The sequence below is a fragment of the Dasypus novemcinctus genome, chromosome 4 (genome assembly GCF_030445035.2).
Source record: "Dasypus novemcinctus isolate mDasNov1 chromosome 4, mDasNov1.1.hap2, whole genome shotgun sequence".
Lineage (NCBI taxonomy): Eukaryota > Metazoa > Chordata > Mammalia > Cingulata > Dasypodidae > Dasypus > Dasypus novemcinctus.
Genome location: NC_080676.1, coordinates 73,588,478 through 73,616,217, shown reverse-complemented (window position 1 = coordinate 73,616,217; position 27,740 = coordinate 73,588,478). Strand labels below are relative to the sequence as shown.

Sequence of the window (27,740 nt, the reverse complement as noted above, 5' to 3'; positions counted from 1 at the left end):
ATTGATTTTCACTTCCATACCTTGTTACAGCTGCCCAGGACCTCCTCCCTGCCTGGAGTGCTTCCCCTCGCCCAGCTCCTATTCACATTTGCCAGAAAGCCTCTCATTCACTTTAACTCTACCCAAAAAGCACACCCTGTTTTTCACTGTGTGCAGTTATTACTCTGGGCTGATCATTTCAACTGCATTTACCAGGGATCTGTCTCAAGGCACTCTGTAAAATCCTGTTCACCTTGGAGAACAGAGCCTATTCTGAGAACAGGCTCTGAATGAGTCAGGGCCAGCAAGCAGGCAGAGACTGAGCACTCAGTTTCATGAATGTGCCTCTACAGAGGCGAGAAAAGGAGCAGTTAGATTGGCCATGGCTCATATGGGAGAGTAGCGCGACCCAGAAGCTAGAGAACTATTTCTCTGGAACTATCCCACATTGGAACCCATTGATAGATTCAAATCTAGCTGTGGTTAGAGTAGGCACAAAATCCATATCTAGATCAATCCCAGGGTGGAAAGGTCCCATCTGTGGCATCACTTACCTTTCTCAGGCTTTATAGGAACTGGGGGAGCTTTTGAGTGGGTGATGGCTGATGTACTGGGAATGGAGGTTTTAACAGCTGGAGAAGATGTCAGTGGTACTGATGATGCTGTACTCCTCTTACTGTCTGTACTCAGTGAGGTTGTGGTCATTCCAGGACATACACAGAGACAAAACAGGGAGTGCCTCATGGTCAAGGATTTGCCACATAGAAGAGAAAGCTAGAACCTTCTTGTCTCTCACCATGGGGGTGGGGACTTGCTTGAACTTGGAGTCATGTGTACACTCTTACATATAGATAAGAGATATTCTGCTGGAGATTAAAGGATGGGGTGACCATCACCACTGCAATTAACACACTTCATACTCTTTTTTGGGACAACTGTATCAAAAACCTAGCATATATTTAGTTCAGAGTAGCTTTTAAAGTAATTCCCTTTGATAACAGAGTAAAAAAAGCCATGAAAAGTAGACATCAAAGAAATATGAAATACAAGAAATCCAATATAGGAAAAGTGCATGAGGATGCTGATGGAAGTAGAGGACGACTGGGAAAGGGAGAGTAGTACCACTACTGTGAAGGGCTGGGAGAATGCCAGGACATAGAAAGGCCAAAAACAACAGGACAGAAAGAACGAGTGATGATTGAAGGATAAAATTGATACACAGAGAGCTAGGCTCACATGATTAGGAGAATTTGAAAGAGAAGAAATGAATGATACAGATAACAATGACGAAGGACACAGAACGACAAAATAATTAGACATTGACGGCATACCAGGGGCAGTGGTGATCAATGAGTCTGACTTCAGTTGAACAGAAAGGGTAGGACTTGACATGGGAAGGCTTACAAGATTGTTGGTAAAACCAAAAAAGGTGGGCGAAGGACTGGGGTTGCTGGACTCACCCAACTGGACGGTGACAGGGTGTCTGGTGGTGGGTTCGCTCAACACGCCCGGCGAGGAAGCCGGGACCTGGGTGGTTCCCGTCAAGGAGACGGAGCCAGATCCGACCGGAGGAACGGCCGTGGCCGTCACCTTGTCACGGATGTCGGAGGAGCTGGGGCTTGCTGCGAGAACTTCCCCGCGTGTGGACCAAACTGAAGAAGGAGAACGAGAGGTCGTGTCGCTCAGGGTGCTGGAACCGACCGCGGCTGTCCCTTCAGCTGCCCCAGTGGCCCCGGTGACTGTCGTTGCCGTCTGGGACCGGTGGCCGTCGCTGACTGGGCTTGAGCTAAGTGTTCTGACAGGGCTTGACGCTGACAGAGTGTGTGCCAGGGCTTGTGGAGAGGTGTGCCTGCCTGGTGTGGAAGGAGGAGGTGGGGATGTGCCCGGGGAGGCGCTGTCAGTCACCGGGGAGACTGAAGTGATGGTTTCGTGGTCACTGCTGGTTGCTTGACCTTGAGTCTGAGCCATGTGGGAAGTGGGTGAGGGGTCCTGAGAAGAGGTGCTGAGAGACGTTGAGACTGACTGTGCTGCTGGCTGCCCAGTTGTTGCGGCCCCAGAGGCCGAGGGAGAGATGGTGCTAGGGGAGATCACAGACGCATGTCCCCCGGTTGCGTGGGTAGTGTCCGGCGCGCTTGCTGCGGCCGACAACGCAGTGCTTGCGGGAGCTGTGTGGCCGTGACTGGAGAGAGCTGGCGCAGAGGCTGTGGTCCCAGCGCAGGGGAATGGTTGCGGCGCAGCGCTTCCTGAAGTGGTTTGGCTGGTTGCGGTGGATGGCGATGTGGATGTGGCAGTGGTGCCCACCACGGTCGTGTCAGTCAGCCTCAGGCCCGCTTTGCTGGTGTGAGGAGGAACCCCAGAGGTCCGTGTGCCTTGAGTTTGGTGAGCCTGCGAAATGGCTGGTGTGGCGTCAGGTGAGGTGCCGGTGGAAGGCGATGTTGCTTGCCTGCCTGGGGACCCCGGTGCTGAGACTCCAGAGGTGACCGGGCCCAGGCTGCTCATTTGGGAAAACGACGTGTCCCCTGAGGTTCCCAGGGTGCTGTCAGGGCGCGTTGGTGTGGCCCGCTGCTGTGTGGTCGGCGCCCGGGTGGTGTGGCTCTCCCCGGAGGGCGTTGGGCTGAAGCCTGTCCTTGAACCTGCGGTGGCTGTATCCAGACGACCACTTTCTGAGGCCCAGTGTGCACTTGGGCTGGATGAAGGAGTGGTGGGCGTGTCGGACCGGACCATGTGTGTCCCGGGGAGGCCTGATGCTGTGGTCGGGGACTCGAGGGTGGTCTGTGCGCCTTGAGTGTGCCCCCTCTCAGAAACAGCCGACGACTCCACAGGAGAAGGGCTGGCAGAGGATGGTGTTGAGCGCCTTATGGCGCCCGCGCTTGTTGAGGCATCTGGGGTGCCGGTGCCACTGGTACCTGTAGGTGAGACGTCCCCGGGATTGCCTTGGGTGGTGACTGGGCTGGTGGGGCTAGCCCCCAATGCTGTTGCTGGGCCAGCCCCATGGGGTGGCGACGTAGCAGAGGTAGGCGTGGGAGGGAAGGCGTGGCTTGTGGTGGGTTGTGAAGTGCTGGTGTCGGCAGGGGTCATGGGAGTGGTCCCGGTGGAGGGGAGGGCGGTGGGCTCCTCTGAGAGAGGAAGTGAGGATGCAGCTCTGCTGAGAGGCTCACCGGTAGAGCGCATGTAGGTCGGTGGTGTACTGGTGTTGGTGGTGGAAGCGGTGTTGGTGGTGGAAGCCCCTGACTGGACAGTGACAGGGTGTCTGGTGGTGGGCTCACTCGACACGCCCGGCGAGGAAGCCAGGACCTGGGTGGTTCCCGTCAAGGAGACGGAGCCAGATCCGACCGGAGGAACGGCCGTGGCCGTCACCTTGTCACTGATGTCGGAGGATCTGGGGCTTGGTGGGAGGAATTCCCCACGTGTGGACCAAACTGAAGAAGGAGAACGAGAGGTCGTGTCGCTCAGGGTGCTGGAACCGACCGCGGCTGTCCCTTCAGCTGCCCCAGTGGCCCAGGTGACTGTCGTTGCCGTCTGGGACCGGTGGCCGTCGCTGGCTGGGCTTGAGCTAAGTGTTCCGATGGGGCTTGACGCTGACAGAGTGTGTGCCAGGGCTTGTGGAGAGGTGTGCCCGCCTGGTGTGGAAGGAGGAGGTGGGGATGTGCCCGGGAAGGCACTGTCAGTCACCGGGGAGACTGAAGTGATGGTTTCGCGGCCACTGCTGGTTGCTGGCCCTTGAGTCTGAGCCATGTGGGAAGTAGGTGAGGGGTCCTGAGAAGAGGTGCTGAGAGACGTGGAGACTGACTGTGCTACTGGCCGCCCAGTTGTTGCAGCCCCAGAGGCCGAGGGAGAGATGGTGCTAGGGGAGATCACAGACGCGTGTCTCCCAGTTGCGTGAGTAGTGTCAGGCGCGCTTGCTGCGGCCGACAACGCAGTGCTTGCCGGAGCTGTGTGGCCGTCACTGGAGAGAGCTGGCGCAGAGGCTGTGGTCCCAGCGGAGGGGAATGGTTGCGGCGCAGCGCTTCCTGCAGTGGTTTGGCTGGTAGCGGTGGATGGCGATGTGGATGTGGCAGTGGTGCCCACCACGGTCGTGTCAGTCAGCCTCAGGCCCGCTTTGTTGGTGTGAGGAGGAACCCCAGAGGTCCGTGTGCCTTGAGTTTGCTGAGCCTGCGAAATGGCTGGTGTGGTGTCAGGTGAGGTGCCGGTGGAAGGCGATGTTGCTTGCCTGCCCGGGGACCCCGGTGGTGAGACTCCAGAGGTGACCGGGCCCAGGCTGCTCGCTTGGGAAAACGACGTGTCCCCTGAGGTTCCCAGGGTGCTGTCAGGGCGCGTTGGTGTTGCCCGCTGCTGTGTGGTTGGCGCCCGGGTGGTGTGGCTCTCCCCGGAGGGCGTTGGGCTGAAGCCTGTCCTTGAACCCGCGGTGGTTGTATCCACACGACCACTTTCTGAGGCCGAGTGTGCACTTGGGCTGGATGAAGGAGTGGTGGGCGTGTCGGACCGGACCATTTGTGTCCCGGGGAGGCCTGATGCCGTGGTCGGGGACTCGAGGGTGGTCTGTGCGCCTTGAGTGTGCCCCCTCTCAGAAACAGCCGACGACTCCGCAGGAGAAGGGCTGGCAGAGGATGGTGTTGAGCGCCTTGTGGCGCCCGCGCTTGTTGAGGCATCCGGGGTGCCGGTGCCACTGGTACCTGTAGGTGAGACGTCCCCGGGATTGCCTTGGGTGGTGACTGGGCTGGTGGGGCTAGCCCCCAATGCTGTTGCTGGGCCAGCCCCATGGGGTGGCGACGTAGCAGAGGTAGGCGTGGGAGGGAAGGCGTGGCTTGTGGTGGGTTGTGAAGTGCTGGTGTCGGCAGGGGTCATGGGAGTGGTCCCGGTGGAGGGGAGGGCGGTGGGCTCCTCTGAGAGAGGAAGTGAGGATGCAGCTCTGCTGAGAGGCTCACCGGTAGAGCTCACATAGGTCGGTGGTGTACTGGTGTTGGTGGTGGAAGCCCCTGACTGGACCATGACAGGGTGTCTGGTGGTGGGCTTGCTCGACACGCCCGGCGAGGAAGCCGGGACCTGGGTGGTTCCCGTCAAGGAGACGGAGCCAGATCCGACCGGAGGAACGGCCGTGGCCGTCACCTTGTCACTGATGTCGGAGGAGCTGGGGCTTGCTGCGAGAACTTCCCCACGTGTGGACCAAACTGAAGAAGGAGAACGAGAGGTCGTGTCGCTCAGGGTGCTGGAACCGACCGCGGCTGTCCCTTCAGCTGCCCCAGTGGCCCCGGTGACTGTCGTTGCCGTCTGGGACCGGTGGCCGTCGCTGGCTGGGCTTGAGCTAAGTGTTCCGATGGGGCTTGACGCTGACAGAGTGTGTGTCCCGGCTTGTGGAGTGGTGTGTCCGCCTGGTATGGAAGGAGGAGGTGGGGATGTGCCCGGGAAGGCGCTGTCAGTCACCAGGGAGACTGAAGTGATGGTTTCGTGGTCACTGCTGGTTGCTGGCCCTTGAGTCTGAGCCATGTGGGAAGTAGGTGAGGGGTCCTGAGAAGAGGTGCTGAGAGAAGTTGAGACTGACTGTGCTGCTGGCCGCCCAGTTGTTGCGGCCCCAGAGGCCGAGGGAGAGATGGTGCTAGGGGAGATCACAGACGCGTGTCTCCCGGTTGCGTGGGTAGTGTCCGGCGCGCTTGCTGTGGCCGACAACGCAGTGCTTGCGGGAGCTGTGTGGCCGTGACTGGAGAGAGCTGGCGCAGAGGCTGTGGTCCCAGCGGGGGGGAATGGTTGCGGCGCAGCGCTTCCTGCAGTGGTTTGGCTGGTTGCGGTGGATGGCGATGTGGATGTGGCAGTGGTGCCCACCACGGTCGTGTCAGTCAGCCTCAGGCCCGCTTTGCTGGTGTGAGGAGGAACCCCAGAGGTCCGTGTGTCTTGAGTTTGGTGAGCCTGCGAAATGGCTGCTGTGGCGTCAGGTGAGGTGCCGGTGGAAGGCGATGTTGATTGCCTGCCCGGGGACCCCGGTGCTGAGACTCCAGAGGTGACGGGGCCCAGGGTGCTCATTTGGGAAAACGACGTGTCCCCTGAGGTTCCCAGGGTGCTGTCAGGGCGCGTTGGTGTTGCCCGCTGCTGTGTGGTCGGCGCCCGGGTGGTGTGGCTTCCCCCGAAGGGCAATGGGCTGAAGCCTGTCCTTGAACCTGCGGTGGCTGTATCCAGACGACCACTTTCTGAGGCCGAGTGTGCACTTGGGCTGGATGAAGAAGTGGTGGGCGTGTCGGACCGGACCATGTGTGTCCCGGGGAGGCCTGATGCCGTGGTCGGGGACTCGAGGGTGGTCTGTGCGCCTTGAGTGTGCCCCCTCTCAGAAACAGCCGACGACTCCGCAGGAGAAGGGCTGGCAGAGGATGGTGTTGAGCGCCTTGTGGCGCCCGCGCTTGTTGAGGCATCCGGGGTGCCGGTGCCACTGGTACCTGTAGGTGAGACGTCCCCGGGATTGCCTTGGGTGGTGACTGGGCTGGTGGGGCTAGCCCCCAATGCTGTTGCTGGGCCAGCCCCATGGGGTGGCGACGTAGCAGAGGTAGGCGTGGGAGGGAAGGCGTGGCTTGTGGTGGGTTGTGAAGTGCTGGTGTCGGCAGGGGTCATGGGAGTGGTCCCGGTAGAGGGGAGGGCGGTGGGCTCCTCTGAGAGAGGAAGTGAGGATGCAGCTCTGCTGAGAGGCTCACCGGTAGAGCTCATGTAGGTCGGTGGTGTACTGGTGTTGGTGGTGGAAGCGGTGTTGGTGGTGGAAGCCCCTGACTGGACAGTGACAGGGTGTCTGGTGGTGGGCTCACTCAACACGCCCGGCGAGGAAGCCGGGACCTGGGTGGTTCCCGTCAAGGAGACGGAGCCAGATCCGACCGGAGGAACGGCCGTGGCCGTCACCTTGTCACTGATGTCGGAGGATCTGGGGCTTGGTGGGAGGACTTCCCCACGTGTGGACCAAACTGAAGAAGGAGAACGAGAGGTCGGGTCGCTCAGGGTGCTGGAACCGACCGCGGCTGTCCCTTCAGCTGCCCCAGTGGCCCAGGTGACTGTCGTTGCCGTCTGGGACCGGTGGCCGTCGCTGGCTGGGCTTGAGCTAAGTGTTCCGATGGGGCTTGACGCTGACAGAGTGTGTGCCCCGGCTTGTGGAGTGGTGTGTCCGCCTGGTGTGGAAGGAGGAGGTGGGGATGTGCCCGGGAAGGCGCTGTCAGTCACCGGGGAGACTGAACTGATGATTTCGCGGCCACTGCTGGTTGGTGGACCTTGAGTCTGAGCCATGTGGGAAGTGGGTGAGGGGTCCTGAGAAGAGGTGCTGAGAGACGTTGAGACTGACTGTGCTGCTGGCCGCCCAGTAGTTGCGGCCCCAGAGGCCGAGGGAGAGATGGCGCTAGGGGAAATCACAGACGCGTGTCCCCCGGTTGCGTGGGTAGTGTCCGGCGCGCTTGCTGCGGCCGACAACGCAGTGCTTGCGGGTGCTGTGTGGCCGTCACTGGAGAGAGCTGGCGCAGAGGCTGTGGTCCCAGCAGAGGGGAATGGTTGCGGCGCAGCGCTTCCTGCAGTGGTTTGGCTGGTTGCGGTGGATGGCGATGTGGATGTGGCAGTGGTGCCCACCACGGTCGTGTCAGTCAGCCTCAGGCCCGCTTTGCTGGTGTGAGGAGGAACCCCAGAGGTCCGTGTGTCTTGAGTTTGCTGAGCCTGCGAAATGGCTGGTGTGGCGTCAGGTGAGGTGCCGGTGGAAGGCGATGTTGCTTGCCTGCCCGGGGACCCCGGTGCTGAGACTCCAGAGGTGACGGGGCCCAGGGTGCTCATTTGGGAAAACGACGTGTCCCCTGAGGTTCCCAGGGTGCTGTCAGGGTGCGTTGGTGTTGCCCGCTGCTGTGTGGTTGGCGCCCGGGTAGTGTGGCTCTCCCCGGAGGTCGTTGGGCTGAAGCCTGTCCTTGAACCTGCGGTGGCTGTATCCAGACGACCACTTTCTGAGGCCGAGTGTGCACTTGGGCTGGATGAAGGAGTGGTAGGCGGGACGGACCAGACCATGTGTGTCCCGGGGAGGCCTGATGCCGTGGTCGGGGACTCGAGGGTGGTCTGTGCGCCTTGCGTGTGCCCCCTCTCAGAAACAGCCGACGACTCCGCAGGAGAAGGGCTGGCAGAGGATGGTGTTGAGCGCCTTGTGGCGCCCGCGCTTGTTGAGGCATCCGGGGTGCCGGTGCCACTGGTACCTGTAGGTGAGACTTCCCCGGGATTGCCTTGGGTGGTGACTGGGCTGGTGGGGCTAGCCCCCAATGCTGTTGCTGGGCCAGCCCCATGGGGTGGCGACGTGGCAGAGGTAGGCGTGGGAGGGAAGGCGTGGCTTGTGGTGGGTTGTGAAGTGCTGGTGTCGGCAGGGGTCATGGGAGTGGTCCCGGTGGAGGGGAGGGTGGTGGGCTCCTCTGAGAGAGGAAGTGAGGATGCAGCTCTGCTGAGAGGCTCACCGGTAGAGCTCACGTAGGTCGGTGGTGTACTCGTGTTGGTGGTGGAAGCCCCTGACTGGACGGTGACAGGGTGTCTGGTGGTGGGCTTGCTCGACACGCCCGGCGAGGAAGCCGGGACCTGGGTGGTTCCCGTCAAGGAGACGGAGCCAGATCCGACCGGAGGAACGGCCGTGGCCGTCACCTTGTCACTGATGTCGGAGGATCTGGGGCTTGGTGGGAGAACTTCCCCACGTGTGGACCAAACTGAAGAAGGAGAACGAGAGGTCATGTCGCTCAGGGTGCTGGAACCGACCACGGCTGTCCCTTCAGCTGCCCCAGTGGCCCAGGTGACTGTCGTTGCCGTCTGGGACCGGTGGCCGTCGCTGGCTGGGCTTGAGCTAAGTGTTCCGATGGGGCTTGACGCTGACAGAGTGTGTGCCCCGGCTTGTGGAGTGGTGTGTCCGCCTGGTGTGGAAGGAGGAGGTGGGGATGTGCCCGGGAAGGCGCTGTCAGTCACCGGGGAGACTGAACTGATGATTTCGCGGCCACTGCTGGTTGGTGGACCTTGAGTCTGAGCCATGTGGGAAGTAGGTGAGGGGTCCTGAGAAGAGGTGCTGAGAGACGTTGAGACTGACTGTGCTGCTGGCCGCCCAGTAGTTGCGGCCCCAGAGGCCGAGGGAGAGATGGTGCTAGGGGAAATCACAGACGCGTGTCCCCCGGTTGCGTGGGTAGTGTCCGGCGCGCTTGCCGTGGCCGACAACGCAGTGCTTGCAGGAGCTGTGTGGCCGTCACTGGAGAGAGCTGGCGCAGAGGATGTGGGCCCACCGGAGGTGAGATACAGTATTTTAGTCAAGTAATTATCATGATTCATTCAAATCTTTAAATTAATAGTTTGAAAGACAATATTTTTAAGTGGATACGTGACTTTCAATATACACACTGTAAGTACATTGAGTTTGTACATTGAGAATTTCAAATCAGAAATATAAAAATTATAGAGGTTATGGGAATGAATGTCTCAATATGTGATTTACTAAACACTATGAGACTTACAACAGTAGAGTCCGAATGATTGAAGAAATAATATATTATAAAGAAGATAGAATAGATTAAAGCAAGAGAGAACATAGTAAAAAAATGGAGAAAAAATCAGCTTGGGCTCCAGGAGTCAAATGATAACAGGAAATCCAAGTATGTATATGTCATGGGAATTCCAGAAGGAGAAGGAAAGGGAAAAGTTGCAGAAAGTGTATTTGAGGAAATAATGACTAAATTATTTTCCAACTCTTGTGAAAGAAATGAACTTACATGTCCAAGAAGTGCTGCATACCCAATCAGGATAAAACCTAATAGACCTACTCCTAGACACATACTACTCAGAATGTCAAATATAAAAGATAGGAAGAAGAGTCTCAGAGCATCAAGGGATAAGCAAACCATCACATACAAGGGATACCCAGTAAAATTTAGTGCAGATTTCTCATCATAATCCATGGAGGTGAGAAGAGAGTGGTTTGATATAATTAGGATACTAAAAGAGAAAAATTGTCAGCCAAGAATCTCTATGCAGCAAATTGCCCTTCATATGTGATGCTGTGTTTAAAATATTCTGAAATAAACAGAAACTAAGAGGATTTATAATAAAGAATCCCCCTGTGCGGGAAGAATTAAAGGAAGCATTACAGCCCCAGGGAAAAAGCCAGGAGAGAAAGGCTTGGCGGAGTGTGTAGAAGAGAGAACAAGCAGAAAGGACAACCAAAAGAGTAAACAGACAGATGAAAATAAGATATGACCTATGAAAGAAAAAGAATAAAATGGTAGAAGTAAATAATGCATTTACAGTGATATCATTGAATGTGAATGGATTAAATACCCAATCAAGACATCCAGTCTGACAAAATGGATAAAATAGTGAGTCATCCATATTCTGCCTACAAGAGACTCACTTAGACCCAAAGATACAAACCACTTGACCATGAATGGTTAGAAAACAATTCTCCACACAAAAAATAATGATAAAGAAGTAGCTATACTAATTTCAGACAAAATAGACTTTAAATGCAAAAAAAGTTATAAGAGATACAAAATACTATTATATATTATGAAGAGGGACAATCCACCAGGAAAAAGTAACATTCACAAATGTGTATGCATCTAGCCAGGGTGCCGCAAAATACATGAGGCAAACTCTGGCAAAACCGAAGGCAGTAACAGACATCTCTACAGTAATATTTGGAGACTTCACACACCACTCACATCATTAGACAGAACAACTAGAAAAAGATCAACAAGGACACAGAACTTGAAAAACATGATAAATGAGCTATATATAACACTGTATACTAAAGTTGCATCCCAAATAAATGGGTTATACATTCTTCTCAAGTGCTCATGAAACTTTCTCCAGGATAAATCACTTGTGTTATAAAGCAGGTCTTTATAAATATGAAAAGGTTGAAATGATATTAAGCACCTTCTCAGATCATAATGGAATAAAACTGGAAATCAATAATAGATGGGAAGGGGAGTAGATGTAGCTCAAGTTGTTGGACACCTGTTGGTTCCCATGTACAAGGTCCCAGGTTTGATCCCTGATACCTCCTTAAAAAAAAGTTATAATAATAAGAGATGGGAAAAGGGAAAATTCACAAATATGTGGAAGCCAAACTACACACTCCTAAACAATCAGTTTATAGAAGAAATTGTATGAGAAATTTCTAAATATATTGAGATTAATGAAAATGAACACAACTTATCAAAACTTATGGGATACAATGAAGGCCGTGCTGAGAGGAAAATGTATTGCCCTAAACCCTATAATAAATAGAAGAAAAGATAATTTCAAAGACCTAACTGAACACCTGGAGAAACTAGAAAAAGAACAGCAAACCAATCCTAAACAAAGCAGAAGGGAATAAATAATATGAGTAGAAACGCTCGAAATTGAAGAAAAAATTAAAGAAAATCAACAAAACCGAAAACTGGTTCTTTGAGAAGATCAATAAAATTGACAAACCCTTAGCTAGACTAACAAAGAAAAAAAGACAAGATACAAATAAATAATACCAGAAATGAAAGGGGGTAGTTAAGACTGATTCCATAGAAATGATAAGGATCATATGAGGGTATTATGAGAAACTGTATGTCAAAAACTAGACAACCTAGATGAAATGGTTAAATTCCTAGAAATGCACAAACATCCTATACTAACTCTATAGAAATACAAGAACTGAACAAACCAATCGCATTTTAAAGAGATTGAATCAGTCATCAAAAAAATCTCTCAACAAAGAAAAGTCCAGAACCAGATAGCTTTAAGGTGAATTCTACCAAGCATTTTGAGAAGAATTAACACCAATTGTTTAAACTCTTCCAAAAAATTAAAGAGGAGAGAAAATTACCCAACACATTTAATTAAGTCAACATCACCCTAATACCAAAGCCAAATAAAGACACTACAAGAAAAGAAAATTACAAACCAATCTCTGTAATGAACATAGATACAAAAATTCTCATCAAAATATTTGCAAATAGAATCCAATAGCTTATCAAAAGAATTATACGCCACAACCAAGTGGGATTTTGGTTGCAAGAGTTGTTCAACACAAGAAAATCAATTAACATAATATACCACATTAACAAATGAAAGGGGAAAAACCACATGATCATCTCAACCAATGCAGAAAAGGCATTTGACAAAATCTAGCATCCTTTCTTGACAAAAACACTGAAAGATAGGAACATAAGGACAAAATTCCTCATTATGATAAAGGGCATATATGAAAAACCCACAGCCAACATTGTACTTAATGGGGAAAGGTTGAAAGCTTTCCCTCTAAGATCAGGAACAAGACAAGAATGCCTACTCTCACTATTATTCAAAATTGTACTAGAAATTCTAGCTACAGCAATTAGACAGGAAAAAAAAATGGCATCCAAAGAGGAAAAGAGGAAGTAAAACTCTCACCATTCACAAATGACATGATCTTATATTGAGAAATTTCTTAAATGTTTACAACAAAGCTGTTTGAGCTAATAAACAAGTTCAGCAAAGTGGCAGGATACAAGATCAACATGCAAAAATCAGTAATGTTTTTGTACACTAGTATTGAACAATCTGAGGAGGAAATCAGGGAAAAAAGTCCATTTACACTAGCAACAAAAAGACTCAAATACCTAGGAATCAATTTAACCAAAGCTGTACGGGACCTATAGTTAGAAAACTACAACCAATGCTAAGAGAAATCAAAGAAGACATTTCATGTTCATGGAATGGAAGACTAAATATTGTGACGATATCAGTCCTACACAAACTGATTAACAGATTCAATGCAAAACCAATCAAAATTCCAACAGTCTATTTCACAGAAATAAAATAGGCTATTACCAAATTCATTCAGAAGGGAAAGTGCACCCAAATAGGTGAAAGCATTCTAAAAAAGAAGAGCAACATGGGAGAAATTTTATTACCTGACCTTGAAACATATTACAAAGCTACAGTGGTCAAACCAGCATGGTACTGACATAAAGATAGACCCACCAATCGATGGAATAGAATTGAGAGTCCAGAAATAAACCCTCACCTCTATGGCTTTCAACAAACCGACCAAAGCCATGGTAACACGACAAAACTCTATTCAACAATCACGTTGTTTATATTCAACAGATGGTGCTGGAAGAACTAGTATCCATAACCAAAAGAATGGAAGAAGACCACTCTCTCACTCCCTATACAAGAATCAACTCAAAATAGATCAAAGACCTAAATATAAATGCGAGGACCATAAAACTACTAAAAGAAAATGTAGGGAAGCATCTTCAAGACCCTGTGGCAGGTGTTGGTTTCCTAAACTTTACAAACTAAGCAGGAGCAACAAAAGATAAAATAGATAAATGGGATCTCCTCAATATGAAATACTTTTACGTCTCAAAGGACTTTGGTAAAAGTCCAACTCAATGAGGGGAAAATTTTTGGAAATCACATATCCAATAAGGGATTAATATCCATGATATATAGAGATACTACAACTCAACAATAAAAATACAAACAACCTGATTAAAAAATGGACAAAAGACTTGAATAGAAATTTGTCCAAAGAAGAAATGCAAATGGTAAGAAAACACATGAAAAAATGTTCAACAACAGTAGCAATTAGGGAAATGTAAATCAAAAGTACCATGACATATCATTTCCCACCTATTAGAATTTCCACTATTAAAAAGTCAGGAAACTACAAGTGTTGGAGAAGATGTAGAGAGACAGGAACACGTATTCACTGTTAGTGGGGATGTAGAATGGTACAGACAGTGTGGAGGACTCTTTGGCAGTTCCTGAGGATATTTTATATAGACTTGCCATGTGACCCAGAAGTACCACTTATAGGTATTTACCCAGGAGACCCAGAAGACCTGAACAAACATGCACACCAATGTTCAGTGCGGTGTTATTCACAGTTGCCAAAAGATGGAAATAGCCTAGGTGTCCATCAACCAATGAATGGATAAACAAACTGTGGTGTATACACACAATGGAATAATATGCAGGTATAAGAAGAAATGAAGTCATACAGCATATGACAACATGAATGAACCTGGAGGACATTATTTGCATGAAACAAGCCAGACACAAAAAGACAAACACTGCATGCTCTATTATAAACTATATATATTGTGTAAATTCATGAAGTTAATAACTAGAATATAGGTCACCAGAAAATAGAATGAGGTTAGAGAATTGAAACCTGAGGGTTAATCTTCGCAGAAGTGGTAAATCTTTGGAAATGAACAGAAATGGTGAAAGCATGCCCTAGCATCTGTAACTAGCAGTGCTATTATATGGGTATGACAGTGGTTGGAAGGGAAAGTCTAAGGACATATATATTACTAGAAGGAAAACTAAAAAATGTCATATGGAACTGTATAACATAGTGAAACCTAATGTGAAATATGAATATACGTAATTTACATATATGACTGTTTTTACAAAATATAAAAACAAATAAACCAAACTGAGATGGAAACAGAATAACAGCTATGTACAGCAGAGGAAACACAGATGAGGTGATGAGGTTTTCTTATTTGTCTATTATCATTATTATTGGAAAAGTGCTTTCATAAGGATCGAAGTGATGAATGCACAACTCTTGTGATTCTACCAAATACCATGGAGTGTACACTTTGGATGAACTGTGTGCTTTGTTAACATGTTTCATTAAAATTGATTTGTTTAAAGAAAAAAAAAAAGAGTGGTTGCTGTGGTTAAGGGGTTGTATGTCTCTCGGTCTTGGAGAAACCCAGACTCATGATTTATAATCCTTAGCTTGTCTCTGTGCCTTGGGTGTGACTCATTTGAGAAACAACTGATGACTCCTCAGGAGACAGTGCTGACGGGGACTGATGTGCTGAGTGCCTTGTGGGTTCATCTGACATAGGTGATAGTTGTTCTGTGTCCATGTGTTGTGGATGAAGGAACTGTGGCTACGAGTGTGTTCTTGGTGAATCACCTTGGTATCTGTTTTGCTTTCAAGCATTCCAGTGGTCTCTGTCTTGTGTCCAGTGAGTCTGGAAATCCACTACCGTTTTTTCTTATGGAGAGGTTGTCAGTGAGGTGGTGTGGTTGGCCCTCCCTCTTCCTGTCTTTGTTTGTTGTCTTTGTTATGCCATTGCTATGGAGGGTAATGCAGTAAAGCGTGGGAATTTGTTTGAGGTAGTTCTTCCTTCAGGGACACTACTTGTTACAGCCGAATGCATTATCAGTGTGTTTGGTACAGCTGAGTCTGTGCTATTTGGACCTCTCGTGGTCCCTAAAATGTTGTCACACCTGTTTGGGAGAAATGTGTGACAGGTGTTTGTGTGTTTGGCCGTACTGTGGAGGTCTCTGTAGTTATTCCTACAGTACCATTATATATTCCTAAAGTATTTGTCATAGTTGTACCTGTCAGAAGAAAATGACCCTTTGTGAAAACATGAATGCTGAGTCACAACCTTTTGCAGAGGTACTTATGGGTCACAGCATTTTGCATGGCAAAAGTTGGGCTAATCTCTTTGATTTGTATCTATAGGAGACAAGTTTGCCTCTTCTGGAAAAAACAATTTTATAAAAATCATTTTTCTAACTATACATATATGCATGTTTTAAGTATTATATACATGTATTTTTTTCTCAGTCATACTCCAGAAAAGATTTTAAACACCTATTGTGATTTAAAAATTCAAATGAGGGGAGCAGCAGATGTGGTTCAAGTAGTTGAGCGCCTACATCCCATATGGGATGTCCTGGGTTCAATCCCCAGTGCCTCCTAAAAACAAAAAAACAAACAACAAGCAAAAAAAGACAAAAAACAATTCAGGGGAGCCAATGTGGCTCAGTGGTTAAGTGCTGGCTTCCCTCATGAGGTCCCATTTTATCCCTGGCCCCAGTACCCCCCCAAAAACCAAAGCAAAATAAACAAAAATTTCTTTAAATACAGAAAATACACAGGAAAAGCAAATATCCATAATCCAGTTACCTAGTGGTGAATACTCATGATTTTTACACATAATCTACATTTGCATCTACATGCAAAATTTGTTTTTACAAAATTATCATACTGTTGGTCAGTTTTGTGTTAGCTTTTTCAAAATTTAAATAACAGCAAAAGCAATTCCCCATCACTATTTGAAATCAAAATTTTTAATGATTTCATAAAATTTGAGTGAATGACACACTGTAATTTAACCAATCCCTCATTGTTGAACATTGTTTTCAACTTCATACTCTGTGTAAAAATAAAATTAAATTTCTGACTACATGTCTGTTACTAAATCTCACAAAATGCTAGCCAGATTTCACCCCCAAATTTGGAGGATATGGCTTTAAATATAAGATGAAAGGACTATGTGAGACAAGGCACAAGGAGTCACCTGAGTGAAATTGAAGGTTTTATGGCCCAACTATTTTGTACATGTTCAACCCAATGTCCTGATGCATCTGGGAGAATGGCTGAAAGGATTCATTTATTTAACCATAGCTAAGGATTCTGCCAACACAGGGCAGGCACCTACTTATAAATAATATTGCAGTGTAAAATGTGCTAACATGTTGTCATCATTACAGATTATTTGGAGAGAATAAATGACCAGAAATGGAATTCTGTGCCTTCCTTACTTGCCCCACGTAAAACTTATAAAGCCATGTGCTTCATTCTCAGAACAGTGTCTTAGTTAAAAATACAAACACAGTTCATGTGTTTAAAAAATTCCGAAATGCCACATGTCCTAGCCACATATTTCTCAAACACCATGAAGTGGATAAATAGCTCTCTTCCATTTTCATAGCCCCTTTTTCTTCTTCTTTATCCAGTGCTTATCTCTATCAATTGCTCTTCTCAACTCATCCCCAGCCACATCCCCCCAAAACCTTTCAACACCCACCCTAGGAAGAAAATAGTGATCCTTTTCACCTCCTTCACCTCCACTATCCATCTGAAAAGGCCAAGAAGCTCACTGCTCCAATAGGACCTTCCTAAAATGACAAGGAAAGGGAGAATACCTGCCTGAACACACAGGCTGTTGACATTTGCTTAAATGACTTTGTTCGGTATAAAGTAATTGAGGGAAGCTGATTTGGCTCAACTGATAGAGTGTCCACCTACCACATGGGAGGCCCAGAGTTCAAACCCAGGGCCTCCTGACCCATGTGGTGAGCTGGCCCTCTCACAGCGCTGATACACACAAGGAGTGCTGTGACATGCAGGGGTGTCCTCCGCGTAGGGGAGCCCCACTCACAAGAAGTGTGCACCACAAGAAGCACGCTCCATAAGGAGAGCCACCCCGTGCGAAAAAAGTGCAGCCTGCCCAGGAGTGGCGCCACACACACAGAGAGCTGACGCAGCAAGATGACCCAGCAAAGTTAGACACAGATTCCCAGTGCCGCTGACAAGAATATAAGCAGACACTGAAGAACACACAGCGAATGGACACAGAGAGCAGACAACTTGGGGGGAGGGGGTGGAAAGGGGAGAAATATAAATAAAAATAAATCTTTAAAAAATAAAATAAAACAAAGTAATTGAGAGAGCACCCCTTCGTACAATAGCCTTTATAAGGACTTAAGTTTAAGGTGACTTGCTTTTCTCTGGAATAATGTTCGGGGGGGGGCTCATTTTATAGTCAGATACATAATTATTTTCCCCATGGACGATTCTTGGGAACCCCTCTGCCACCTCTTGGTTCCTTCTAATTAGAATACAGAGCTTCCCTTTCCTACTTGAGTTTTGCTTTTAAACTGGGAGTGAGAATGAATTCTTTCGGGGTCTCCAAAATCATGTGGGGATGGGAGGTCCGCGGTTCAAACCCCTGGCCTCCTTGACCCGTGTGGAGCTGGCCCATGCGCAGTGCTGATGCGCGCAAGGAGTGCCCTGCCATGCAGGGGTGTCCCCTGCGTAGGGGAGCCCCACGCGCAAGGAGTGCGCCCCATAAGGAGAGCCGCCCAGCGCAAAAGAAAGTGCAACCTGCCCAGGAATGGCGCCGCACACACTTCCCGCTGCTGACAAAGAAACAAGACGCAGCAAATAGACACAGAGAACAGACAACCGGGGGAGGGGAGGAATTAAAATAAATAAATAAATCTTAAAAAAAATTTTTAATTAAAAACAAAACAAACAAAAAAAAAATCATGTGGGGAGGACTGTGGCTGAGCTCAGGACACCTGGGCGAGCCGCTTCTCAAGGTGCCGCCACATCAGGATTGCCAGCATGGCTGAGAGATGATGAGGTGTAAAGGCCACATGCCTGGGGCCCAAGGTCCCTGTAGGGGCTCACAGACATGTTTTAATTTTAATTGCTTTTACAATCAGAAGAAAAAAATAACAGTGGGCAGATAATAATGAAACCAACACAATCATAAATATACCAATAGTCAAAAAATATAATTTCCCATATATATATATATATATATATATATATATATATAATTTTGTTTTGTTGTTGTTGTTTTTGTTTGTTTCAGAGGAAAAGGCCCAGGAAGGCAAAAGAACGTAGGGTCATAGTGCAGCCCTGTTGCCCAATGGCCTTGATCAAAGTGTAGACGCGGAGATACAAAGATAGGTTTAATGGTAGAAATTCATTGATGACAACCTTATCTCATTTTATATTTTACATTATATTGGTTGTGTTGATTTTTGCCCCAGAACTATCTTTGGCTTCCAAAATGTAAGATGTTTATTTAAAAAACCACAGAACTATCTTTTTTCTGACTTAACCCTTACGTTGATACTTATTTTTTTCCCCAGTATAGTTACTGAAATACAACAATGAATCTAGTTTTAACAAATTTGGAGCATTTGATTTTTTATTAAAACCTTTCTTCCATTTATCAAGAAATGTTCCCTTTAGAAATATGTACATCAAGTCTAAGACATTACTTCTAAAAGAGCTCTTTCCTCCAAGGTGACAGTAGCCAGTGTTTAAATACTTTATCAGAAGAAGCAGATTTCTTAATATTAGCCTTCAAAACACTCAGAGCCTCAATTTAACCTCAAAAGTAAAATTTTCAACGACATAACCTAGCTTAAAAAAAAAATCCTATAATGAGGATATCCTTTTCAAATGGGAAAAAAAATACCAATTTTTTTCAAGGAATCTAAAAATAAAATAGAATTTTAATTAATTTGATTTGATTTGATTGATCAGGCTTTCTTGCTAACATTGTCAAACACTCCTTTCCTTTTCAAAGCTGAGAGGTACAAAAAGTCAGAGACAATTTCCTCACTACAGAGAATAGCACACACATAGAAGGAAAACAGTTCCACAGACAAGAGCGCATCCCAGGTGGCCAGGCAGCGCTGGAACTAAACGAGCACTGGGATTAGTTCTGGCCAATAAAACCTGCTCCACATCAAAGGTTTAGAGGCTAGCCTAGGAAGGTAGCTTAAAGGGAAAATTTTGTGATAAGAATAAGGGATGGGGGTGCAAGAATTCCACAGAGAGAGGCACCTGATAAGGGCTGCCTCAAATTGTTTAAACAAATCCCAAGAATACAATGAGAAAGCCTCTTTTTAAATCACCACAGTCTTCCTCATGAAGAAAGCAAGGTTAGACTAGAATGTGAACATAGTACAAACTGTGTTAACTCCTTTCCACCTAAATTATAGCATTCACTATATTTTAATAATATAGCATATTAAGTTTCTATCTTTTTTTACTCATTTTAATCATCTTCCGTCATCTAGCAAAAACCTAAGGTGTGAGTGTGCCCACTCTAGTCCTGGTCAAATCATAATGTGATGATAATTTAATTGATTGCGCCAATTGTTTTCTTCAATTCAATTCCCAGGCAGAATGTTTAAATACCAACCCGTTTTGTTCTCAGTAAAGGACTGATGCACACCAGCTACAGCCAAAGCCGGAGTCAGCTGGTAGAGCTAACCATCCTCCTGAACATTCTTTCAAAGGTCTGCGTCTTCTAAACCTATCTGTTTCTTAGGAATCTGTTCTTTCTGGTTTTCATTAGCCCCCTAGCTGTTCTCAATTTTTTTTTAACCTCAGTGCTCACAAGTTCAGTTGGAGGGATTAACTCACAGATGGGACACATTCCCAGGGAAGAATTTAGGTATGAGATGAGTGCAGTTCCTGGAATTTACGGTAATCCCATCACTTTCTCTCCTTCTTATGGGAGCAATTTAGACTCTCAAGGGAGTGAGAGTGATTATGAATCAGCTTTAATGTATTAGCGAACAAGTGACTCATATGCAAGCTGTTATACTTTATTAATAGTAACTAATTACTGCTGACACACTTTTAAGCTGATGTGGATGAACCCATGGGTGAGCTGAGGAGCTGTGCTCAGAGGTCCTTGGACCTCTTACCCAAATGACTTACCCTTACTCAAATGACTGCTCCAACTTTGAAAGGGGACTTCCTCTTTTCAGGATTATGAGTAGACTTGTTTATAGGACTCTAATATCCATGTCTCCTTTCTTCTCAATAAAAGTGCAGAACTTGGTTTCTCCAAATAAGGTTTAGATCAAAAAACATTCTCTTATTATAAGATTCATTGTTAACCTTATTTCATTTTCCTAAGAACATATAAAGAGGACTGCTCTATCATCAGGCTTTGAGTAAACAGAAACTATTTACTTGCTGAACTCTCTGAATTTGTAGACCCTCCTCAATTAAGTCTTTTTAGTGACAGTCTATTTTTTAAATAAACGTTTGGTTGGTTTGTTTATAAAAGTGATACTGTTCCATTTCCAGCAATAAGGCAGAGGAGATAAGCCTCTTACTACAAAACCTACAAGTGCCAGATATGAGTTAACAAATGTTTTTTTGAAGGCAGAGTCAAGATCAAAAGAAAGAAAGGGAAACCCTCAGGAGTGAAGAAGTTGGAAAATAAGGTGGCAAGTGAATGCTCTCAGGGAATTGCTGGTTTCAGGGCGCTAGAGCTGAATGGGGGAGGAGACAAGTTCTTAGATCAGGACACAATAAACTGAGTGTCCCTTTGGATAAAGTGTCTCCACCTCAGTGAAAGGTGGATTAGAAAAATCAAAAAGGGGGGAAAAAAGAGAGAGAGGAAAGGAAAGCAGAATGAAGGATATAATAAAGTTAAAAATAGAACTTAATGATTTTAGAAACAACTGAAAATAGAATCAATGAACCCAAAAATTGTTTCTTTGAAGGAAAAAAAGGCAAACGCCTGGAAAGGTTAATTAAGGGGGGAAAAAAAGGAAAGAAGATAACAGAAATAAAGAATATTAGTAATGAAAAAGGGGATATAACTTTAGCAACAAAAAAAATTGAAGAGAGAAAACTGACAAATTTATGCTAAAAAATGTAAAAACTTAGATAGTTTGGACAGTTTTCTAGAAAAACATAACTTATCAAAAACGAATTGAGAAAGAAACCAGACACAAAGTACTATATATTGTATGATTCCATTAATATAAAGTGTAAATATAAATCAATTTATAAAGATGGAATTAGATTAGTGGTTATGTAGGGCTAGGGAAAAGATAGAGGGATTGAGAGGTGACTACTAAGGTATGTGGAGTTTTTCTTTTTTGGAGTAATGAAATTGTATGCACAACACTGTGATAATACTAAAAGCCATTGATTGCACACTTTGGATAGATTGTATGGTATGTGAATATATCTCAATAAAACTGCTTTCAAATGAATTGAGAAAAATAGAAATCTGTATGTAAATTATCTAAAATTGAATTAGCATTATTAAAAGAAATTTTCTGACCCTTTACCCACTCCCCAAAAAAAGACAGGCCAGGATGATTTCACAGGTCATATCTAACAAACAATCAAGGAATAAGTAATTCCAATTTTATGCAGACTTTTCCAAAGTTTAGAAAAAGAGAGAATGCTCTACAATTAATTTTATATGGTTGGTATAACTTTAATACTCAAACCAGACAAGGACATATAAGAAAGGAAAATGATCGATCAATAAATTTCACTAATAATATAGAGAGAGGAGCATTCTAAACAAACTATCAGCAAGTTAAATCCAGTACTGGATTTTTAAGAAGTCATCATGATCAAGCTGAGTTTAAACTAGAAATGCAAGATAATTATAAAACTCTATTAATGCTAATTGTCATGAAAACCGAGTAGAGAGAAAAGCATGATGATCTCAATTTCATAAAATTCAACACTCGTTCATGTTAAAATTCCTAGGAAACTAAAAATAGAAGTGAAAACTCCCTTAACCTGATAAATGTTATCAATAAAAACCCTATAGCAAACATCATACTTGCAGGTGAGACATTGGAGACATTTCCTTGGAACTAAGGAACAAGACTGGGATGCCAGTGATCACTGCTTCTATTCCTCATTAGGGTGGAGGACCTAGCCAATGCAAAAAAGGCAAAAATAAATAAAGAAATGGAAGATATGAGGGTATAGAGAACTTATTTTTAGTCAGAAAAGGAACAACAAATCTGTCATTGTTCACAGATGATATCATTGTGTACATAGCCCCACAAAACTTAGAAATTATTAGCAATGTTCTACAAAGATCAAAATTTTAAAAATAACCACATTCCTATACACTGGCAAAAGAAAATGTAATTTTTTTAAAAAAAAGACCATGTTCATCACAGTGACAAAAAATATAAAGTACCTAAGGAAAAAATCTGACTAACCAAAGATGTGCTTAACCTTTGTGCATTAAAGCTGTGCAATTTCACTGAAATATTACAGACATACTCATTACATCAATTTTGGAAAATAGAGGTAGCTGAATGCCCCAAATCCCATAAGCCCACTACCCTGACATCCACATTATTATGCTTCCTTCCAGGATTTTCTTTTTTTTAAGATTTATTTTATTTTACCTTATTTTTTTCTTTATTTAACCCCCATCCCGCAGATGATTCACTTGTCTGTTCATTGTTTGCTTGCCTTCTCCAGGAGGCACCAAATGGGGACCTCCCACATGAGAGGCGAGTGCCCAAAGGCCTGAGCCACATCTGCTCCCCTTGGGCTGCAGGGTCTGCTACCTTGTGGCCTCTGATCTTTAGGAGGCACCAGGACCTGAACCCGGGAACTCCCATGTGGTAGGTGGGCATCCAAGTGGTTGAGTCACATCCACTTCCCTAGGAATTTTTTTAATGCTTTAAAATGCGTATATTTGAATTTACCCAGTGTATATCCTGCTTTTTTAAACTCCTGGTATCAGGAGAATTTATATATCTTCACGATGTTAAAGACAAACATTTTGTCTCTTTGATGGCTTAGGGGTACTGGGCAGCTCAGCCCAACAGAAAGATCTCCTTTGGTGGTGGGCGGACGGTTGTGGTGACGCATAATAAAGTCTCCTGGCTGAGCTCTGGAGCTACTCAGTCCCCCTTCCTAGCAGCTGTTCCCTAACCTTAGAACTTCCATCATTACTTCACCTTCCCATTTCCCTATAAATAGGCACAGAAGCATAGGGCAGCTCCCTCTCCTGGAGCTCTTCCTTGTAGCCTGCTGCGCCCACCTCTCTCTCTGAGCTCAGGAGAATTCAGGGAATCATGTGCACTCTACTACTTCCCTGGATTTTTCCTCAAAAAATCTTACTTTATGCTTGTTCCTTATGTTGCTAGTATGTATGTGTGATAAAGGGAGTGTGTGTGTGTGTGTATGTGTGTATTCATCTCCCTTATGGGACACTGGACATAGCCTTTAAGCATTAAATAATATTCCATCAGAAAGATAGCCCACAATTAACTTACTGTTGACACTTAGGATATATCCAGTGTGTTGCTATTATGAACAAAGCTTTGGTGGATAATGTTTTGTTTTGTTTCATTATTTCAGCTCCTTTCCTTAAGAAACATTTCTGTAAGTGGAATTGCTACTTAATGCTGTCATAAAAATGGCTATGTTATTAATACATACTGCCAAATTTCTGTAAAGAAAAGTCGTGCTGATTTATAGCCCCATTAGCAATGTATGAGAGAGTGCCTGTTGCCCAACACCCTCCTCTTTGAAAATAATCTGTGCTTTGCAGTACGGATTTTAAATGTTGTCAGACAGGGCTGTGTCCTGTTAAATCTTCCTTTTAAATATTTATTTAAAGAGCTTGCTCTAAATCATGAACTCAGTTGATTAGAGTCTCCTGCTATGGTCAATAGGAAGAAAAGTGGACTCCCTGTTTATGACATGCTTTATTGTCTGGGGATGTCAGGGCAGTCTCAACAAGTCTCTAAATCTGTTAGATTTGTTGTGTGAAGAAGGAAGAGATTAGTAACTGCATAAAAACTACAGTGAGGGAAACGGACTTTGGCCCAGTGGTTAGGGCGTCCGTCTACCATATGGGAGGTCCGCGGTTCAAACCCCGGGCCTCCTTGACCGGTGTGGAGCTGGCCATGCGCAGTGCTGATGCGCGCGGGGAGTGCCCTGCCACGCAGGGGTGTCCCCCGCGTGGGGGAGCCCCACGCGCAAGGAGTGCGCCCGTGAGGAGGGCCGCCCAGCGTGAAGGGAGGGAGCAGCCTGCCCAGGAATGGCGCCGCCCACACTTCCCGTGCCGCTGACGACAACAGAAGCGGACAAAGAAACAAGACGCAGCAAACAGACACCAAGAACAGACAACCAGGGGAGGGGGGGAAATTAAATAAAAATAAATAAATCTTTAAAAAAAAAAAAAAAACTACAGTGATTGTATTTGATTTTCACCACCATTTAAATAAAAAAAAAACACTCCTTCAAGAGATTATTCAGTTACTTAGAAAAACAGTTTACAGTATCTCAATCTACCAAATTTGATTAGGTTATTCTTAAGAAATCCTAGGACTGGGGGTGAGTACAGGTACGCTACAGAGTTCTTTTCAGTAAGAAAATTGTTCTCAAAGGTTGGGTGCATCAGAATCCTTGGCGAGCTTGTAAACCTGCAGATCCTTGGGTGCAATACCAGGGTCTGATTCCCTTCGTCTTGGGAGGGGTCCAGGAATCTGCATTTTAATACCTACTCAGGGTGATTCTGATACAGGTGGTCCATGTAGCCCATTTTAAGAAACACTGGCCTTAAAATAAAATGATAGTACTTGCTCTTAAAATTTTTTGTAAGCCAAAACCATCTTATTGAAGCTGTAAGGCACAGAAGTTCGGGGTCTTGACCAAGCTTAGTTCTTAAGAATTTTCCCAGCCTTGTTCCTGCTGTTCAAGCTTTGTTGGAATGAGCTGGCCTTGTCTTTTACTAGAATGCAAATCAGGCTCTTCAGGTTCCATTAGATTGTTAGACAGCTGATGCCCGTTGTTCTCACCCACCCAAATACAGCATATTTGCAGAGCTGAGAGCTGGGAGATTTGAGTGTGAAGAGTTGGTATTTGAGAAAAGAGGTTTGTTCTCCCTCTTTTCCTCTCCTCTCCCCTTGACACTAAGCCCTGAGCATATAGCCACCTGTGTGACCTAGGCATAAGTTAAAGGTTAACAACCCCCTCCAGAGGGGAGAGAATGCATCGATGGTACAAATTATAATCTTTCCAAAGCAGTAAACATCCTTCTTACTAGCGTAGTAAAAACATCACCACACCCCATGTGTATGCTTCACATGACCCCAGCAGGAACTCTGTTCTCATACCCTATGGAATGTCCTTGTTCTGAGGCCCCTTAAATATATCATCACTCATTTTTCCATCTCTTTGTGGAGCACTAATTTCATTCATTCTTTGATCCGCCACCGTCAATGATTCTCTCTGTCCTTAAGTCCCAATAAAGCATATGCCTGACTAAATGCAAAGTGTAATCTTTGGTCTCCTGGCCTCATCAACTCGTGCCCTTCAGGGTCTGGGTTGTAACACTACCTCATTGGAAAGACCAATGAAGACCAGTGAAGCCACCTAATGATCTCCTTCTTTGTTCCAGAACCCTCTCTACCAGGAAATGCCTCTGCCTTCACCAGTCCTCTCTTATCCTGTCTTGGAAGAGAGACTAAATTTCCATTGAAGGGTTATCCTCTTCCCCCAGGCCTCAGTCTGCTGCCTGCCACCCTCCTTGGATGGATGAGTCCATCAGTTCTGTCTGAGTCTGAATGTCTCTGCACTCTTTCCATCCTTGTTGCTCCTTCTCTTTGGTGGACAATCACATTTAGGTCTCTTTTTGGTCTAAAATAAAAGTCCGTCATCCACCTTGTGTCCTCCTTGTCCCTATCTTTTGTTATACTCTCAAGCTTCTTGAAAGAGCAGTCTACACTCTCCACATCCTTTTTTTCCTCCTTCACCTGTTCTTAATCACCTCCTCCTTACACTCTGCTCTGTACCTCAATCATTTCACTGAAACTGCTTTCCTCAAAAATTACCCAAAGCCTCCTTCCTAATCACCAAAACTAATTTTCTCCTTAGTTTCCATCCTCATTGGTCTCTGTAAAACTTGGCACCATTCATTCAATCATTGAACAAGTATTTACTGAGCACCTACCTCAATATTCTCTTTGACCAGTCTTGCCTTGACATTTTCAGTGTACTCCCATCCTTGAAGCCGAATAATATTTCTCCTCCCAACACTTTCATTAATCCTTCTATTCTCTTTGCTGCTTCTCTTCTCCCCTCAGCCTCCAGATGAAGTCAGTATTCCAGGTGCCATCTATCACCCCTTCTCCTCTCCTTCTACACTCTCTCCCTGGTTGAATTGCATCTACTCTCATGCCTTACAAATTTATAATTCTACCCTGACTTCTCATGCATATTCCAGAACCCCTTTCCAGAAATTACCTGGACTGTTTTAGCTGGCTCTCCCAATAGCCTGTCAAATGCAATGTGCTCAAGTCAAATCTTTCCTTAGGGACGCGGACTTGGCCCAGTGGATAGGGCGTCCGTCTACCACATGGGAGGTTCGTGGTTCAAATCCCAGGCCTCCTTCACCCGTGTGCAGCTGGCCCATGTGCAGTGCTGATGCGCGCAAGGAGTGCCCTGCCACACAGGGATGTCCCCCGCATAGGGGAGCCCCACGCACAAGGAAGGCACCCCATAAGGAGAGCCGCCCAGCACGAAAGAAAGTGCAGCCTGCCCAGGAATGGTGCCGCACACATGGAGTTGACGCAGCAAGATGACATAACAAAAGAGACACAGATTCCTGTGCCTCTGACAACAACAGAAGAGGACAAAGAACACGCAGCAAATGGATACACAGAACAGAAAACGGGGGGGGGGGGGGGGGGGGGAAGGGGAGAGAAATAAATAAAAAAAATCTTTCCTTAAACCATTTCTTCTATCTTCCCTCCCTCCATTAATTGTAACAGCAGACCCCCAGACATCTAGGTCAGAAACCTCCGAGTCTTCGTTGATTCCTTCCTCTTCCTTCTTCCCAAAATCACAGCTGAGCACCAAATCAAATCATTTTCCCATCATGACCTCCTGTTCACCTTTCCTGTGCCATCCTCATTCTAACTACTGCAGCAGCCTCTTAACTGTTCTTACTGGTTCCAGTACACCCACTCTAACTCTGAGATAGCTTCCATCCCACCACTGCAGGGTTGATCTTCAGCTTTGTGGACCAGGAAGAATTTCTCCTATTGCTTCCCTAGCACGATCACTTTGAAAGAGTGGCTGGTATGACTGTCGTGGAAGGAGCTGCTCGGATCCAAAGGCACGGATCTAGTTGTCTTGTCAGACAGAGCAGGTGAACAAGTGACTGGAATTGCTCCTCACTCCCTCACAGCTGTGATAAGGATGCCAGAAGCCAGGGTCCTGAAGTACATCTCCTCAGAGGAAGCCATTTGGTTATGGCTGATCTTTTTCTTACTGTGGCTAAGAGAGGTGTCCAATAATTGTATCAATGGGTTTGTCTACACTGCAGGATGGTTTCTGTAATACGGAGTGACACTTACTGAGCCATTTCCACCATAAGGGTGGTTTAATCCTATGGTCTGTGGGA

The 27,740-nt window shown here is 46.2% G+C and overlaps 1 protein-coding gene across 2 annotated transcripts in view; it reads right to left on the bottom strand.

The window, feature by feature from the left end:
• The window catches only part of MUC4 (mucin 4, cell surface associated), a 61,047-nt gene that overhangs the window by 24,281 nt on the left and 9,026 nt on the right, over positions 1-27,740 (bottom strand). For both annotated transcript variants that reach the window (XM_058295647.2, XM_058295646.2), the window contains exons 2-3: positions 1,440-9,200; positions 534-659 (exon numbers count right to left, since the gene is read on the bottom strand). In XM_058295647.2, coding sequence (XP_058151630.1) covers positions 534-659; positions 1,440-9,200 — 7,887 coding nt within the window. The remainder of the gene's footprint in view (positions 1-533; positions 660-1,439; positions 9,201-27,740) is intronic.